Source organism: Mus caroli, unplaced genomic scaffold, assembly GCF_978045245.1.
Source record: "Mus caroli unplaced genomic scaffold, Mus_caroli_1 scaffold_8, whole genome shotgun sequence".
Taxonomy (NCBI): domain Eukaryota; kingdom Metazoa; phylum Chordata; class Mammalia; order Rodentia; family Muridae; genus Mus; species Mus caroli.
In genome coordinates, this window is record NW_028227263.1 from 105267345 (window position 1) to 105283871 (window position 16527).

Sequence of the window (16527 nt, forward strand, 5' to 3'; positions counted from 1 at the left end):
GCGGCCAACCACTGGATTGATCATGGGGACCCCAGTGGAGAAATTAGGGGAAGAACTGAAGGTGCTGGAGGGGTTTGCAAGCCTATAGGAAGAAGAACAATATCAACCAACCACACCCCTCAGAGCTCCTAGGGACTAACCACCAACCAAGGAGTGCACATGGAGGGACCCATGACTGAAGATGCATGTATCAGAGGACTGCCTTATCTGGAATCAACAGAAGGAGAGTCATTGGTCCTGTTGAAGCTTGATGCCCCAGTGAAGGGGGATGCTAGGGCCTTGAGGTAGGACTGTGTGGGAAGGTGGAAGAGTACCCCTATAGAAGAAGGGGGAAATATTTGTTGAGGAGAAACCAGGAAGGGGGACAATATCTCTTATGTAAATTAATAAAACAACCAATTAAAACAAGCAAGATTTTTATTTTTTCAATGAAGTATATAACCTCCATATTACTTCTGTTGTAGAATTTTATAACTTCATCTTCCACAATGCTCTTGTTATCTGAACTGAATTTGCACGCCTATATCCAATGTGGTGTGCTCATAAAAGCCTATGATACACCTGATCAGTGACTCACATCCTTTTCCTGAGCTCTAAGTTTATAAACAAATGCTAGATACAACTCAGCCATCTATTGTAGTTTGCTCAGAGTAAGAAGCTTCATTTTTCCTCATGAAACAAACCATTAAAATAGGAGGAACTTCTATTGTTATTTGAAACCATGGAATTACTTTTCTGATCACTGGAAATAACCTGTTAAATTGAATCTTGAGACACTTTGCTATAATAATGTTCAGTTTACAGAATAGAATACAATAGAATTCTGTAGTCGAAAAGCAAATAAATCAATAACATGATTTTTTTTTTTTAATGAAAGAAGTACAAAATGAATCCAACATGGTTGATATGGTGACACAACTTCCACAACAATACTTTGTAGGCAGAGGAAAGCACTTTGTATCCATCAGTTGATGCTACACTGGTAAAATTATGGGACAGTAGGCCAACAATGGCACATAGTGAAACTATATAACAAAAGCATATAATGAATCTAAAACATAAAATAAAACTAATGAATTTAGTACAAAGAGAGTTTAACACAATTAGATGAAGAAATGATAAATGTACACCTTCCCATCATATTATACTTAAATAAGATATTTAGAGTGCTTTTGCACTGGTTTAAACCATAATATTTAATTTACTATCTTAGATAAATTTTCTTTTTAAACAAAATTTAAATGGACATTCCTTCTTGAATATTTTTTGTGCCTAATATCAAGACAGGAGGTTTATTTTCATTTCCTTAACAAAATAATATAGCACTTGGGGACAAAAATCAGTCCAGGAGTGCTATATTGGAAGCCAATATACAAAACACTTCCATAGCCACCATGACCTTCCCCTTTGTGCTATGGTAGACACGGAGGAAAGTGATCCAATCACGGAAGAATACCTGCATGCTGAATGACAGGAACTTGACTTCATTGAAGGTGTCAGGCAGATTCCTGGACAAGAAGGCCATAGTGTAACTCCCAAGTGCTAAGCAGCAGAATTTCTTGGGACCATTTGCTTTAAAAATTGTTTTCCATTCCCTTACTCTGACATAGTGTCTGTCTTTGGCACTGAGGTGTGCTTCCTGTATGAAGCACAATGGTGGGTCCTGTTTACATATCAAGTCTGTTAGTCTATGTCTTTTTATTGGGGAATTGAGTTCAGTGATGGTAAGAGATATTAAAGAATAGCAATTGCTGCTTCCTATTATTTATGATGTTATTTTTATGTTTGTGTGGCTATCTTCTTTTGAGTTTGTTGAATGAAGATTACTTTCTTGCTTTTTATAGGATGTAGTTTCCCTCCTTACATTGTTGTTTTCCATTTAGGGGCAGGATTTATGGAAAGATATTGTGTAAATTTGGCTTTGTCATGGAATATCTTGGTTTCTCCTTCTATGGTAATTGAGAGTTTTGCCTGGGCTAGCATTTGTGTTTGCATAGCTTCTTAATGAGATCTGCCCAGGAGATTCTAGCTTTCTTATTCCCTGGAGAGAAGCCTGGTGTAATTTTGTTACTTGACCTTTTTTTCCTTACTGCTTTTAATACTCTTTATTTGTTTGTTTGTTTTTTCATTTGATGTTTTGACTATTATGTGATGGGAGGAATTTTCTGGTCTAGTCTATTTGGAGTTCTGTAGGCTTCTTCTATGTGTGTGAGCATTTCTTTCTTTAGGGTTGGGAATTTGTCTTATATATTTTTGTTGAAGATATTTATTGGCTCCTTTAACTTGGGAGTCACCACTCTCTTCTATACCTATTATCCTTAGGTTTAGTCTTCTCATTGCGTTCTGGATTTCCTGGGTGTTTCTGGTTAGGAGGTTGCTGCATTTTGCATCTTCTTTGACTGTTTTGTGCTTTCTAAGGTATCTCCTGCACCTGAGATTCTCTCCTCTATCTCTTGTATTCTGATTGTGATGCTTGCTCTATGACTCTTGGTTTCTTTCCTATGTTTTCTATCTCCAGTTTTGTCCTGCTTTGTTATTTCTTTATTGTTTCTCTTTCCATTTTTATATCTTGGATGGTTTTGTTCAATTCCTTGACCTGTTTGTGTTTTCCTTTTATTCTTTAAGGGATTTTTTTGTGTTTCCTCTTGAAGAGCTTATGTCTGTTTACCTGTGTTCTCCTGCATTTCTTTAATGGAGTTATTTATGTCCTTCTTAAAGTCCTCTATCATCACCATGAGATGTGATTTTAAATCAGAGTCTTGCTTTTCTGGTGTGTTGGAGGAATCCAGGGCTTACTGTGGTGGGACAACTGGGTTCTGATGATGTTTAGAAGTGTTGGTTTCTATTGCTAATATTCTTTCAATTGCCTCTTGACAACTGGTTATCTCTGATGTTAGCTAGTCTTGTCTCTGACTGTGGCTTGTCCTTCCTGTGCTCACAGGTGTGTCAACACTCCAGAGCTCCAGTTTCCCTCAGCTCCAGGAGCAGAGGGAAACTGGACAACTAAGTTTTAGTTTTCTCAAAGAAGTATATTACCTCTGATGTACAATTTTATAACTCCATGTTCACAATGATTTTGTTAACAGAGTTGAACCTGCATGGCTCTCTCCAATGTTGTGTGCTCAAAAGCCTATGAAATACCTGATCATTCCCTATCCTACTGTTCCTGAACTCTCAGTATATAAACAAAAGCTAGTTACAACTTGGGCATCATTTGTAGTTCCACAGAGTAAGAGGTTTCGTTTTCTCTCTTGTAAAAAACATTAAATTAGAAGGAATATCTGCTCTTATTCAAAAATATGGTATTTTTTTTTCTTTCTGAACACTGGAAATAAGAACCTGTTATATTGAATCTGGAGAGACACTTTGATGCAACAATGTTCATTTTACAAAGTAGAATATAATAGAATATTCTGGAGTCCCAAAACAAATAAATCATTCACATGAATGTATTTTAGTGAAAGAAGTAAAAAATGAATCCAACATGGTTGACATGGTGACACATCTTCCACAGGAGCATTTTGTATGAAGAGGAAATCACTTTGTATCCATCAGTTTATGCCACATTTGCATATTTATGGGACAGTAGGCCAACAAGTGTACATAGCAAAAATGTTAAAAATGTATATAATGAATCCAAAACATAAATTGAAGCTAATGGTTTCAGTACACAGAGAATTTAATACAATTAGATGAAGAAATTAAGATGTACACATTCATCATATTATATCTGAATAAGACATTTAGAGTGCTTTGGCACTGGTTTAAACAATAATATTTAATTTACTATCTTAGGTAAATTTTAATTTTTAACTACATTTAAATGGAAATTTCTTCTTGAATGTTTTGTGTGTCTGATGTCAATACGGGAGATTTTTTCTGGCTTTAACAAAATAATGTAGCACTTCGGGGCAAAATTCAATCCAAGGAGTGCTATATTGGAAGCCAATATACAAAACACTTCCATAGCTACCATCACCTTCCCCTTTGTGCTATGGTAGACAGGAAGAAAAGTAATCCAAACACATAAGAATACCTGCATGCTGAATGACAGGAACTTGGCCTCATTGAATGTGTCAGGCAGATTCCTGGACAGGAAGGCCATGGTGTAGCTCCCAAGTGCTAAGGAGCAGAGGTACCCCAGGACAGTGTGGAAGGCAACTGTAGAACCCATGTTGCACACAATGATGATGTGACCATGTTCAACATGAGTATCTTGATCAACAAAGGGTGGAGAGGTAATCAGCCAGATTCCACAGATAATAAGTTGAATCAGTGTGCAGATCGGAATGATGAAATTAGGGGCTCTTGATACCATTAACCATCTCACCATTCTAGCTGGAACAGTGGCCTTGAATGCAATAACCACTGTAATAGCTTTGGCCAACACTGTGGAGAGAGCCACAGTGAACAAAATTCCAAATACTGTTTGCTGCAGGATGCAGGTGGTTGTGTTGGGCTGTCCAATGAAGAGCAAGGAACTGAGTAAACAGATGAAGAGTGTCGATAGCAGGATGTAGCTGAGAGACCGGTTATTGGCCTTGACAATAGGAGTATCTCTGTGCTTCACAAACACTACAAGAACCACAGCTGTGAGTAGAGAGAAGCACAGGGCTGTGATGGTGAGTGCCATTCCCAAGGGCTCTTCATAGGCCAAAAAGCTCACAGATTTTTGGAGGCAGTGATTCTTCTCTGAGTTCCCATAGTGACTTTCTGGACACTTCACACATTGATCCATATCTGTTTAAAAATTAAAGTGATGGTGAGTCAATCCTTAGGTGTTCCCTTTGACGTTATTATATTAATTCTCTATAGCACATTCAAGTGCTTCCTGTGTCATCTTCCTTTATTGTTTCAGAAATACAGTTTTAAGTAATCTGTGAATCATTTCAAATATATACAATGCTTTTTGCTTATGGTGACTAAAATTGCAAAAGCCCAATGCTTTTCCTCTGATTTTGCAAGCTTTACCACAGTTTGTGACTCTGTTTCATCTGTTTTATGAGTCATAACATTAGCCGGGTGGTGGTGGCGCACACCTTTAATCCCAGCACTTGGGAAGCAGAGGCAGGCGGATTTCTGAGTTCGAGGCCAGCCTGGTCTACAAAGTGAGTTCCAGGACAGCCAGGGCTATACAGAGAAACCCTGTCTCGAAAAACCAAAAAAAAAAAAAAAAAAAAAAAAAAAAGAAAAAAAAAAAAAAGAATGAGTCATAACATTTCAAAACAATCCTGTACAGTTGCAATTTGTTTCTGACATCATCCTATGAAAAGTATCTAATTCTGTACATATGTTTTGTATAATACTGTCAATATTTTTTGAAGTTCTTTTTTTATATGGTATTCTCTGATTTTGTACCCATATTTACTTGTTTTCTTAAGATTCCTTGGGTACTCCAATTTGGTTAACAGTCTAAATAATTTCATAATAATAAATGTCATTACATTCTTGAAGCTCAAATCCTTCACTAGTATTATGTTGTTACATTTAGCTATGGAATTTGTTAATACATAGAGAGAGAACTATTGGTAGGTATAAAAAATAGTTTTTGAGTACTCTTCTCTTATACATTTGTGAATTTTACCTTGAATTATAAACATATTCACATCAGTGTACAATGCCATATTTCTATTACATCAATCCTTTGTGTATTTCTAAAAACTACCACCTCATCAAGGGATTGTTGTCTCGGTTTTACATTTTGACTGAACATTTATTGAGTTTTTTTTTTTTTTCAGAAGAATCAAATTTCTCCTTTGATACCTTTTTGTTTGTTTGTTTGTTTAATGATCATGGAATTCTACTAATGTTTTCAAGCTTTTAACACATTCACAACTTGTCACTTTGCTTTTATTATGAATATTTTCTTTTGCATTTTTATGATACAATGTATGGGTCAAAAGTAGAATTCTATCTTTTACTTAATTAAGGAATATGAAGTCTGTTTCATTAACTGATTTATATAAGGAGAACACTTTATATTAAAATTAGGTTTTCCTTATTCTGCATCTTGCATCAGTGATATCTTCAAATTTAAATTGTGATCATGTGTGTTTATATCATATTTTGTCTTACATATGTCTTCGAAATACAACCACTAAAATCATAATGAGCAGTATTTTGTATCCATGACTGAAGTTCTCCTATTCTGTGCATACTGAAAATATCTGTAAATGTAACATATAGCTTAAGTACAGAGAAGAGTTATTTTTCAATGGAGTATTTCATATCTGGTACAATGAACACACATGGAATATCATGGTGGTAGAAATTCATATCACATAAGGGTGAACCCATGCTGCCATTGAGCTTAATCTTCTTGTTGTCAAATCATGTCTAAATGTTTGGGTTTTTGTATATCAACATGTGACAATGTCATCCTTACTCCAAGAAGTATATCTTAACTATTATCTGTGGCTTCTGGTCCATGTTCTGCACCCAGGAGCTCAGGCTGTTCCACAGATAGCTGTGCACTGGTCCCACAAGGATAGAGCTGTTCTTCCAAAGGTGCTTTCACTCCAAGGCTTGGAATTGAGATAACCACTTTCTCTCCAATAACCGTATGGAGTGGGGTCAGCGAAGGACACATAGGGCACAGGAACAGTAGAGTGTCTGGGACATGATCCTTTAGGTCTCCATCTGCACCCAGAGCTTGGGCTGTTCCAGAGCCCTCTGTACACAAGTTCTGCCAGGAGAGAGATAGTCTCCCAGGAGTGCTGACACAGGCTTACAGACCCACATGAGGGACAAGCTCCAGCCAGATACACCAAGACCATCTAACACCAGAGATAACCAAATGGCAAAAGACAAATGCTAGAATCTTACCAACAGAAACCAATGCTACTTGGCATCATCAGAAACCAGTTCTCCCACCACAGCAAGTCCTGGATACCCCAACACACCAGAAAAACAAGTTTTACATCTAAAATACATTCTCATAATGATGATCAAGGATTTTAAGAAAGACACAAATAGAAGATGGCCTAATCAGCCATCATTGGGAGGAGAGGCCCTTGGTCTTGCAAAGATTATATGCCCCAATACAGGGAAATACCAAGGCCAGGAAGCAGGAGTCAGGTGGGAGTTGGAGAGCAGGGTAGGGGAGGGTATAAGGGACTTTTGGGAAAGCATTTGAATTGTAAATGAAGAAAATATCTAATAAAAATTGTTTAAATAAAAAATATAAATAAATAAAAGAGACTTCATTGGGGAAAAAAAGAAAGACACAAATAACCCTCTTAAAGAAATACAAGAGAACACAGCTAAACAGCTAGAAGCACTTAAAGAGGAAACACACAAAAAAAAAATCTCTTAAATAATTACAGGAAAACACAACCAAACAGGTGAATGAATTAAACAAAACCATCAGGATGTAAAAATGAAAGTAGAAACAATAAAGGAATCACAAAGGGAGACATCTCTGGAGATAGAAAATCTAGGAAAGAGATCAGGAACCATAGATGCAGAATATAAGAAATAGAAGAGAGTATTTCAGTCACAGAAGATACCATAGAAAACATTGACACAACAATAAAAGAAAATGCACAATGAAAAATACCCTAACCCCAAATATCCAGGAAATCCAGAACACAATGAAAAGTCCATACCTAAGGACAATAGGTATAGAAGAGAGCAAAGATTCCCATCTTAAAAGGCCAATAAATATCTTCAACAAAATTATAGAAGAAAACATCCGTAACTTAAAGAAAGAGATGCCCATGAACATACATACAATAAGCCTACAGAACTCCAAATAGATTCCTCCTGTCACATAATAATCAAAACACCAAATGCACAAAACAAAGAAAAAAATATTAAAAGCAGTAAGTATGGGTTGTAGAAAAATGAGGAATTTATCTTATCTCTCTTTGCTATACTATCTCCTGCAAAAATAGCCAAAGAAAGAAGTTCATTATTTTAACTGTATAAAAATTGATGACTACACTGGTTTCCCTGGGACAGTCTAAATCCAAGGATCATGAAGATGACCATGATTAAACCCCATCACTAATGTTCCCATACGAAAAAGATCATAAAAGTGGTGTACTTTGGATATATTGAGTATATGTCAGAAATTTTAAAAGAGTGTCCTTGACAAAAAGTAAACAAAATGGACGCTATGCTCAACAGAACACCTGGAAGATTACTTGCAGATGGTCTTCTCACTCAATTCCCCTAGACCTAATCCCTCAATGTTATCTTTAGCAATGCAACAGAACACTAGCTGCAGACTCCCTTCTGTTCGCATCTTCTCTGGATACCCCAGATCATCCCCTTCAGTTCTATCTCCCCAGATCATTGATGTATCCAAATTTTTAACTTCAACAAACATGCCCTGGTAAACTATAGGCCAGACATATCCTCTAGAAAACTAAATAAGTTGCCCTCAGACCTTCTACTTTCTGTGTTTCCCTAGACCAAATCCACCCCCACCATTCCCATTCTTTGGCACAAAAATTTTGCTAGCCTTCTGTGCCCCTGTACTCCCATCTCTTGTGGATTCCACAGAACTTGGCCTCTGTCTTCCTCTCCCCACTTATTCCTTTGACCCATAAACCAATTTCAGCATAAACCCTCTTCTATCCCAAGAGCTGCTCTTTCCAAGGCAAAACTTAGGTTAAAGTAGGCCTATTTCTACTGCCCTTGAAAACCAATCCCCCAGTCTCATTTTCAACTTTGTAGCAGAATAGATTTATCCACTTTTTCTTTCAGAACCCATCACCAACAGATCACAAGGACCCTCTCCTTCAATTTTTCATCCCTTTACTCATTCTAACACCAGCAGGCACCTATCCCTTCCCACCCATCCTGCTTCTATGAGGGTGATCCCCTATCCCCCACCCATTCCTGCCTCAGCAGCATAGTATTCCCCTATGCTTAGGCATAAAACCTCCACAGGACCAAGGTTGTTCCCTCCCCCTGATGCCAGATAAGTCATTACTCTGCTACATGTGCAGCTGGAGCCATGGATCTTTCCATGTGTACTCTTTGGTTGGTGATTTAGTCCCTGGGAGCTCTGGGAGTCTGTGTGGTTGATATTATTGTTCTTCCTATGGTGTTGCAAACCCCTTCCACTCCTTCAGTCTTTCCCCATACTCCTACATTTGGATCCTCATGATCAGTCCAATGGTTGTTTGCTTTTATCTGCATCTGTATTGGTCAGGCTCTGGCAGAGCCTGTCAGGAGAGACTTATACCAGGCTCCTGTCAGAAAGTGCTTATTGGCATCAGCAATAGTGTCTGGGTTTGGTGTCTGCAAATGGAATGTATCCCTATGTGAGGCAGTCTCTAGATGGCCTTTCCTTCAGTCTCTGCTCCACTCTTTGTCCCTGAATTTTCTTTACACAAGAGCAATTCTGGAATAATATTTTTTGAGATGGGTGGGGCTTTCAATCAGGGGCTGTGCCTAACCTCTGGATATAGTTTCTACAGGTTCTCTTTCCCTTTTGTTGGTTATTTCAGAGACTTTTAAGTTTCAAATAATCAGAAACAAAAAGAAAGACTTAACAGCAGACATTTATGGAATAAGGAAATACTTGTACTCTATCAAATTGGAAACTAAATTCAATGGAAATTTTTATCATTTGATACTACTTACCAAAGCTAAATAAAGATCATGTAAATAATTTATATAGACCAGCAACCCAAATCAAAATAGGCACAGTCATTAAAGTCTCCCCCCCCCCCAAAAAAAAGAAACATGTCAGAGCTAGAATGTTTTAGTGCAGAATTCTAGATTTTCAAAAGATTTAATGTCAATATTTCTCAAATTATTCCATAAGAAGCAACACAATAATATTTCCCAATTAATTTGATAAACTGAAGTTCCCCTGATACTCATGCACATAAAAACTTAAAGAAAAATAATTACAGACCTATTTCCTTATGTACATGTTTGCAAAAATACTAAATAATATACTTGAAATGAATGTAACTATATATCAACCAAATATGATGAATAAGATTAATACCAGAAATTCAGAGATGGTAACTATGATGGTTTGTATATTCTTGCACCAGGGAGTGGCACCATTTGGAGGTATGGCCTTGTTGGAATAGGTGTGATCTGGTTATATTAGGTGTGTCACTGTGGGTGTGGGCTTAACACTCTCAACCTAGGTACCTGGAAATCAGTCTTCCACTAGCAGCCTTTGGATGAAGACATAGAACTCTCAGCTCTGCCTGTGACATGCCTACATGGATACTTCCATGCTCTCACTTTGATGATAATGGACTGAACCTCCAAGCCTGTAAATCAGCCCCAATTAAATGTTTATTTTATTTTATTTTATTTTATTTTATTTATTTTTTATAATACTTGCCTTGGTAATGGTGTCTGTTCACAGCAGAAAAACCCTAACTAAGACAGAAGTTGGTACCAGGGACTGGGGTATTGCTGTTATAGTCATGACCATGCTTTTATTTGAAAGAATGTGGATTTGAGGACTTAGGATTTGGGAACGAAGTGAAATGATTTAAATATGGCTTAATGGGTCATTCTAGTAGGAATATGGAAAACTTTGTTGCTGGGAGTAATTTGAACTGTGTTGATCTGGCCCAAGAGATTTCAAAGGAGAAGAATTTCAGAATGTGGCATAAAGACTGTTTTGTGGTATTTTGGTGAAGAATGTGGCTACTTTTTGCTCTTGACTGAAAAGTCTGCCTGAAACTAAGGTGAAGAGACTCAGATTAATTGCATTGACAAAGGAAGTTTCAAAAAAGCCCATCAGAGACTTTGTTCTCTGGTTAAGTCTTATGAAGAGAAGTTTGAACAAGCATAGCAAGCTTAGAAAGGAAAATTATAAAATACATGGTTCGAGTATTAAAGGCATACCAGGAAGTGAAATGGAGCAAAATCCTGTGTTTTAGGAGATAACAGATTAAGGGAGTGGGACTTTGGAGCAAGATCCTACCCAGTTAAATTTAGATCCATGTATGGGGGTACACACCTTTAATCCCAGGAGATAGGCATGCTGATCTGTGTGTTCAAGGTCAATCTAAAGAGCAAAAACCAGGATAACCAAGCTTAGGCAGTGAAGGATTTGGAAAACATAAAGCCGGTGATAACGTAATAGTACAAGGGGTATATGTTCTAGTTCCTGCAAGCAGCAGAACTCAGCAGCTTCAGCCATGTGGTTCTGGCTCTAGAGTTAAGAATGGAAGGAACTACTGGGATAGTTAATGCTTGTTAGCTGGAGCTAAGAAATTAGCAATGATTAAGAAGAGACCAGTTGAAATTTTCTAGGAATTGTTTTCTAGGAGCACAAAGAAGCTGTGTTCCCGAGATAGTCAAGGTTGTACCTCGTGTTTCAGCTGGATTTGGTAATGTGTAAGAGTCACCCAGGTGGTACTGGTTTTGAAGGCATGAAGGTATCATGAAGAACAGCTGAGGCTTGGCACTGTGAGAGGTCATGGAAGGCCATTGGAGAAGGTGTAGCCTCAGCTGTAGTTGATGGCCCAGGACTGAAGGGGTCATGCAAAGGATTTGAGGCTTGGCACAATGAAGAGAGCCTATGAGAGGCTATTGGTAAAGTCTAGTTGGAGTGGAACACACTAGTGTATTGGAGATGTCAGTACCATGGAATGATCACCAAGTACAGCAGCCATAGTGGAGTGGATCAACTTGAGCTTAGATTGCTACAGAGGGCAGAGCTGGAGAAGTGATGCCAGCCCTTAGGAGGAGCCCAAAAGATCAAGTGGAATCCCAGATACTGAAACAAGAAGCTGTAACATTGGAGAGTCAAAGATGTGAAAGATGTTAGAGTCATGGGATACATGCTGAAGAAAGCTGCTAATAGGCAGTTGGAACCAGCCAAGGAGAAAGCAGTTTGTTGCAGTCAACAAAGAGGAAAAAGAAGTGGAGATTTGAAGACCGCTTTGACATAAGCCATGGAGATGTCGAGTTTGGAATTTACCCAGCTGCTTTCCTGTCTTTCTTTGGGGATTACAGTTAAGTGATTGGATGACTCTCATAAGAGGCCTTGAACTTTGGACTTTTAACATTGTTGAGACTGCTATAGACTATGAGGACTTTAAAAGTTGGACTAAATTCATTTTGCATTATGCTATGCTTAAGTATGGTCCCCCATAAACTCATGTGTTTGAATAAATCTATGGGGGCCAGGGAGTGGAATGTGATGGTTTGTATATTCTTGCACCAGGGAGTGGCACCATTTGGAGGTGTGGCCTTGTTGGAATAAGTGTGACCTGGTTGAAGTAGGTGTGTCACTGTGGGTGTGGGCTCAATACTCTCGCCCTAGATGCCTGGAAGTCAGTCTTCCACTAGAAGCCTTTGGATCAAGACATAGAACTCTCAGCTCTGCCTATGCCATGCCTGCATGGATACTTCCATGCTCTCACCTTGATGATAATGGACTGAACCTCTCAGCCTGTATGCCAGCCCCAATTAAATGCTCTTCTTTTTATGACTTGCCTTGGTCTTGGTGTCTGTTCACAGCAGTAAAAACCTAACGAAGACAGTAACATACAAAACTAAGCAAATTCAACACATCATACAAATTAACTGAAAGAAAAAACGATCATCTAATTAGATACAGAATAGGATTTGTCAGATCCACCATATCTTCATTATAGTAATCCTAAAGTATTAGGAACACAAGAGCTAATACAAATACTCAAATTATTCCATTAAATAAAACCAGAAGGACCATTGCCACACTAATTCTATTAGGCCACAGTCACCCCCAAACCTAAAACACACAAAGACTCAAAGGGGAATTCAGACTAATTACTCTAATGTACATTGATGAAAAAAATACTTATTACAATATTCAGAAACTGAATACAAGACAGCTTCAAAAACATTATCTATAATCATCAAATAGGAATCATAGCAGAGATGCAGGAAATGTTTAATATACAATAATCTGTCAAGGTACTCTATCATAAACAAACTGAAAGAAAAAGTCACTTGATTATCTCACAAGATGCTGAACATATCTAAGGCAAAATCAAACACCTCTTCACATTACAAGTATGGGAGAAATCCAGTATACAAGGTGGGTCCCTAAACATAATAAATATAATATACAGCAAGCCAGTAGCCAAGATTAAGTTAATGGAGAGAAACTTTAAAAAAATCCATAATAAAATCAGATACAATACCATAATAAATTCATAATAAAATATTCCATAATAAAATCAGATACAAGACAGGGCTGCACACTCTCTACATATCTATTCAATAAAGTACATACGTTTTGGCTAGAGCAATAAGAAAACTAAAAGAGATCAAGGGGATTCAAATTGGAATGGTAGAAGTTGAAGTATGACTATTCACAGATGATATGATAAAAGACATATGTGACACAAAAATTCTACCAGAGAAATTCTACAGCAGAAAAACACCTTTACAAAAGTGGTTAGACAAAATAAACTCAAAAAATTCAGTAGCACTTCTTTCAACAGTACCTAGGCTAAGAAAATATTATGGAAACTACACCCTTTACAGTAGCCACAAAAAATGTAAAATATGTTGCTGTAACTATTGACAAGCAAGTGAAAGACCAGTATGACAAGAATTTTAAGTCTCTGATGAAGAAATAAATTAAGGAAGATATCAGAAGATGGAAATATCTCCCCTGCTTGCGAATCAAGAGGATTAACATAGTAAATACAGACATATTACTAAAAGCTGTCTGTAGATTCAATGTAATTCCCACCAAAAATCCTAAACAATTTTTACAGACCTTGAAAGACCAGTTTCAACTTCATGTGAAAAATAAAATAGATCCAGGTTATGTAAATCAACCCTGTACAAGAAAAGAACTTCTAGAAGTATTACCATCTCTGGTTTCAATTTCTACTACAGAGAAATAGTAATAAAACCTGCATGATGTTGGCATAAAAACATTCACATGAGCAGTGGAATAGAATCAAACACTCAAAAATAAACCTTCATACCAATGCACACTTGATATTAGACAGAGAAGACAAAACTATGCAATGGATAAAAGGAAGCATCTTCAACAGATGGTGCTGGTCTAAATGGATGTCTGGATGTAGAAGAATGCAAACAAAGACATACTTATCACCCTGCATATAACTTAAGTCCAAATGGATCATAGAACTCAACATAAAACCTGACACACTAAATATAATAGAACATAAAATAGGGATTTCTATAAAGATACCTGGCTTCAGTGCTTAGGGAAAAGAACAGAAAATTATTCAAAAAGATTGTAAGAAATAGTGATGAGGCAGGACACCAATGAAAGAATGCCTTCTCTGCACTACAGGATTTATAAGGTATGAAATCACAGATAGACTGGCAGCATGCAAATATGTGATATATGTCTAAGCCAGACAAGGTCTTCATACAGTAATGGCAACGATACACATGCCCCATTACTACCACAAAACTATTTCAAAATAATAACTTCTGGCAATGAAAATTTTATTTTAAAATAGGTTCCAACAATGTAATCAATTAAACTTTAAAGGGTCAGCCCCAGAAGCTGATGGCCAATAAAAAATTAATTCATTAGGATACTGGAAGTTTTTACTGTCTCACATTGCTTTGTCTTGGCACTTTTTTTTAAACTTATGGGTCTTTGAATATAAGTTACAGTTTGTGATTTTGTTTTTATAGGATGTCCAAGTGGAAAATTGTGTTTGTGTTTGTGTATGTGTGTGTGAATGTTTTCATGTGATCCTTTCAAATTTTCTTTGGGTATTTATTTATTTATTTAGTTAGTTTGTTTCACTGTATTCTGGTTTGTTGATTTTTATAGTATTTTGTATTATTATTATTATTATTATAAATGAGATGTCTTTTTGTATTCTAATGAGAAATAGAAACAGTATGGATGTGTATTTGGAAACTGGGGAGGAATTGAAAGGAATTTACGAATGGAAACTCACAAGTATATATCCTATAAATAAAACTATTTTGACATTCCATCTTACATGTGTCACAATGTGTAAGAACACCATTACAATTGGCAGCTCATGCTGGCATGGATGTGGAGCAAGGAGAACACTCTTCCAGTGTTGGTTGGAAAACAAACTTGTAAATTCACTATGGAATTCAGTATGACATTTCTGTAGAGAGATGGAAATCAGTCTACCTCAAGATCCAGCTTAACTGCTCTTGGGAATATACCCAAAGTATGCATCACCCTATCATCAGCACATTTGATTAACCATTTTTATTGCTGCTCTAATTCCAAATACCAGACACTGTAAACAACCTAGATCTTCCTCAACAGAATAATGAATTCAGAAAATATTAGCCAAAATAAAAGTACAGAATACCCAAGACACAGTCAACAGAAAAAGGTCAACAAGCTGAAGTGCCCAAGTGAGGACACTTCAATTCCACTTGGGAGAGAGAAGAAAGAAATCACAAGTGGGAAGGGAGGGGGGGATCTAGAAGGGAACGTGGAGGGGGTGGGTAGGTAGTGGGGGAATAGGGGAACCTGATTTGGTATTGGGTGAGGGAAAAGGACTGAGGCACTAAGGGACAGCAGAAAGGATATATACAGGCATCCTTTGGGAATAGAAAGTTTGGGAACCCTCAAGAATGTACCAGAGACCTGGTAGATGCGAGACACTCAGGACTCAAAGGGAGGGACCTTAGATGAAATGCCTGACATTAGGGAAAGGGAACTTATAGAGTCCAACTCCAGTAAGATGAGAAGAAATTAATTGAGGGATGGGGTTCCCATCCCACAGTCACAATTCTAACACATAATTCTTCCTGTCAGAAAGAATTACAGGGATTGAGATGGAGAGAATCCTGAGGAAAATAAGTTCCATTGACAGGCACAAAGTAAGAAACAGCTCAGGGTGATGTCCCAGGCCTGACACTATTACTGAGACAATGGAGTGCTTACCAAAAGTGACCTAACATGACTGCCCCTTGAAATACCCAACAAGCAGCTGAAAGAGTCATATGCAGATATTTGCACCCAACCAATGGACAGAAGCAGCTGACCCCTGTTGTTGAATTAGGGATGGCTGATAGAAGCTGAGGAGAAGGGTGACCCTATAGAAGGACCAGCAGTCTCAATTAATCTGGACCCCTGAGATCTCCCAAACACTGGACCACCAAACGTATAGCATACATCAGCCTATATGTGTCCCCAACACACATACAGTAAAGGATTTCCAGATCCGTGATCATCCAGAAATGATGCACCAAACCCTCAAGAGACTGGAGGCCTCAGGAAGTTTAGAGGTGAGGTGGGGTGGGGAGTGGGGACATCTACATGGAGGCAAGTGGTGGGGAGGAGGGATGGGATGTGGCAGAGTTGGAGGGTGGATGGGGATTAAATAAAAAAATAAAAATAACAAAACAAAACAAAAAATAATGTCATGAAATTTGCAGACAAATATATAGAAATAGAAAAGATTATTGTGAGTAATATACAACATTCTAGAAAGATAAATATTGTATGTATTTGCTTATTTCTTTTTATTAGCTGTTAAATAGATTATAGTAAAGATACATGCTATAGTGGTTAGTCATAGAGTAATAGACTAGAGAGTTCCATAGATCTCCATG

General features: G+C 37.5%; 1 protein-coding gene across 2 annotated transcripts in view; it reads right to left on the bottom strand.

Moving 5' to 3' along the window:
• Window positions 1-441: 441 nt before the first annotated feature.
• The window catches only part of LOC110288180 (vomeronasal type-2 receptor 116-like), a 37289-nt gene continuing 21203 nt past the window's right edge, over window positions 442-16527 (bottom strand). For both annotated transcript variants that reach the window (XM_021154602.2, XM_085841835.1), the window contains one exon: window positions 442-4740. In XM_021154602.2, the coding sequence (XP_021010261.1) occupies window positions 3803-4740 (938 nt within the window). In that variant the 3' untranslated portion in view covers window positions 442-3802. The remainder of the gene's footprint in view (window positions 4741-16527) is intronic.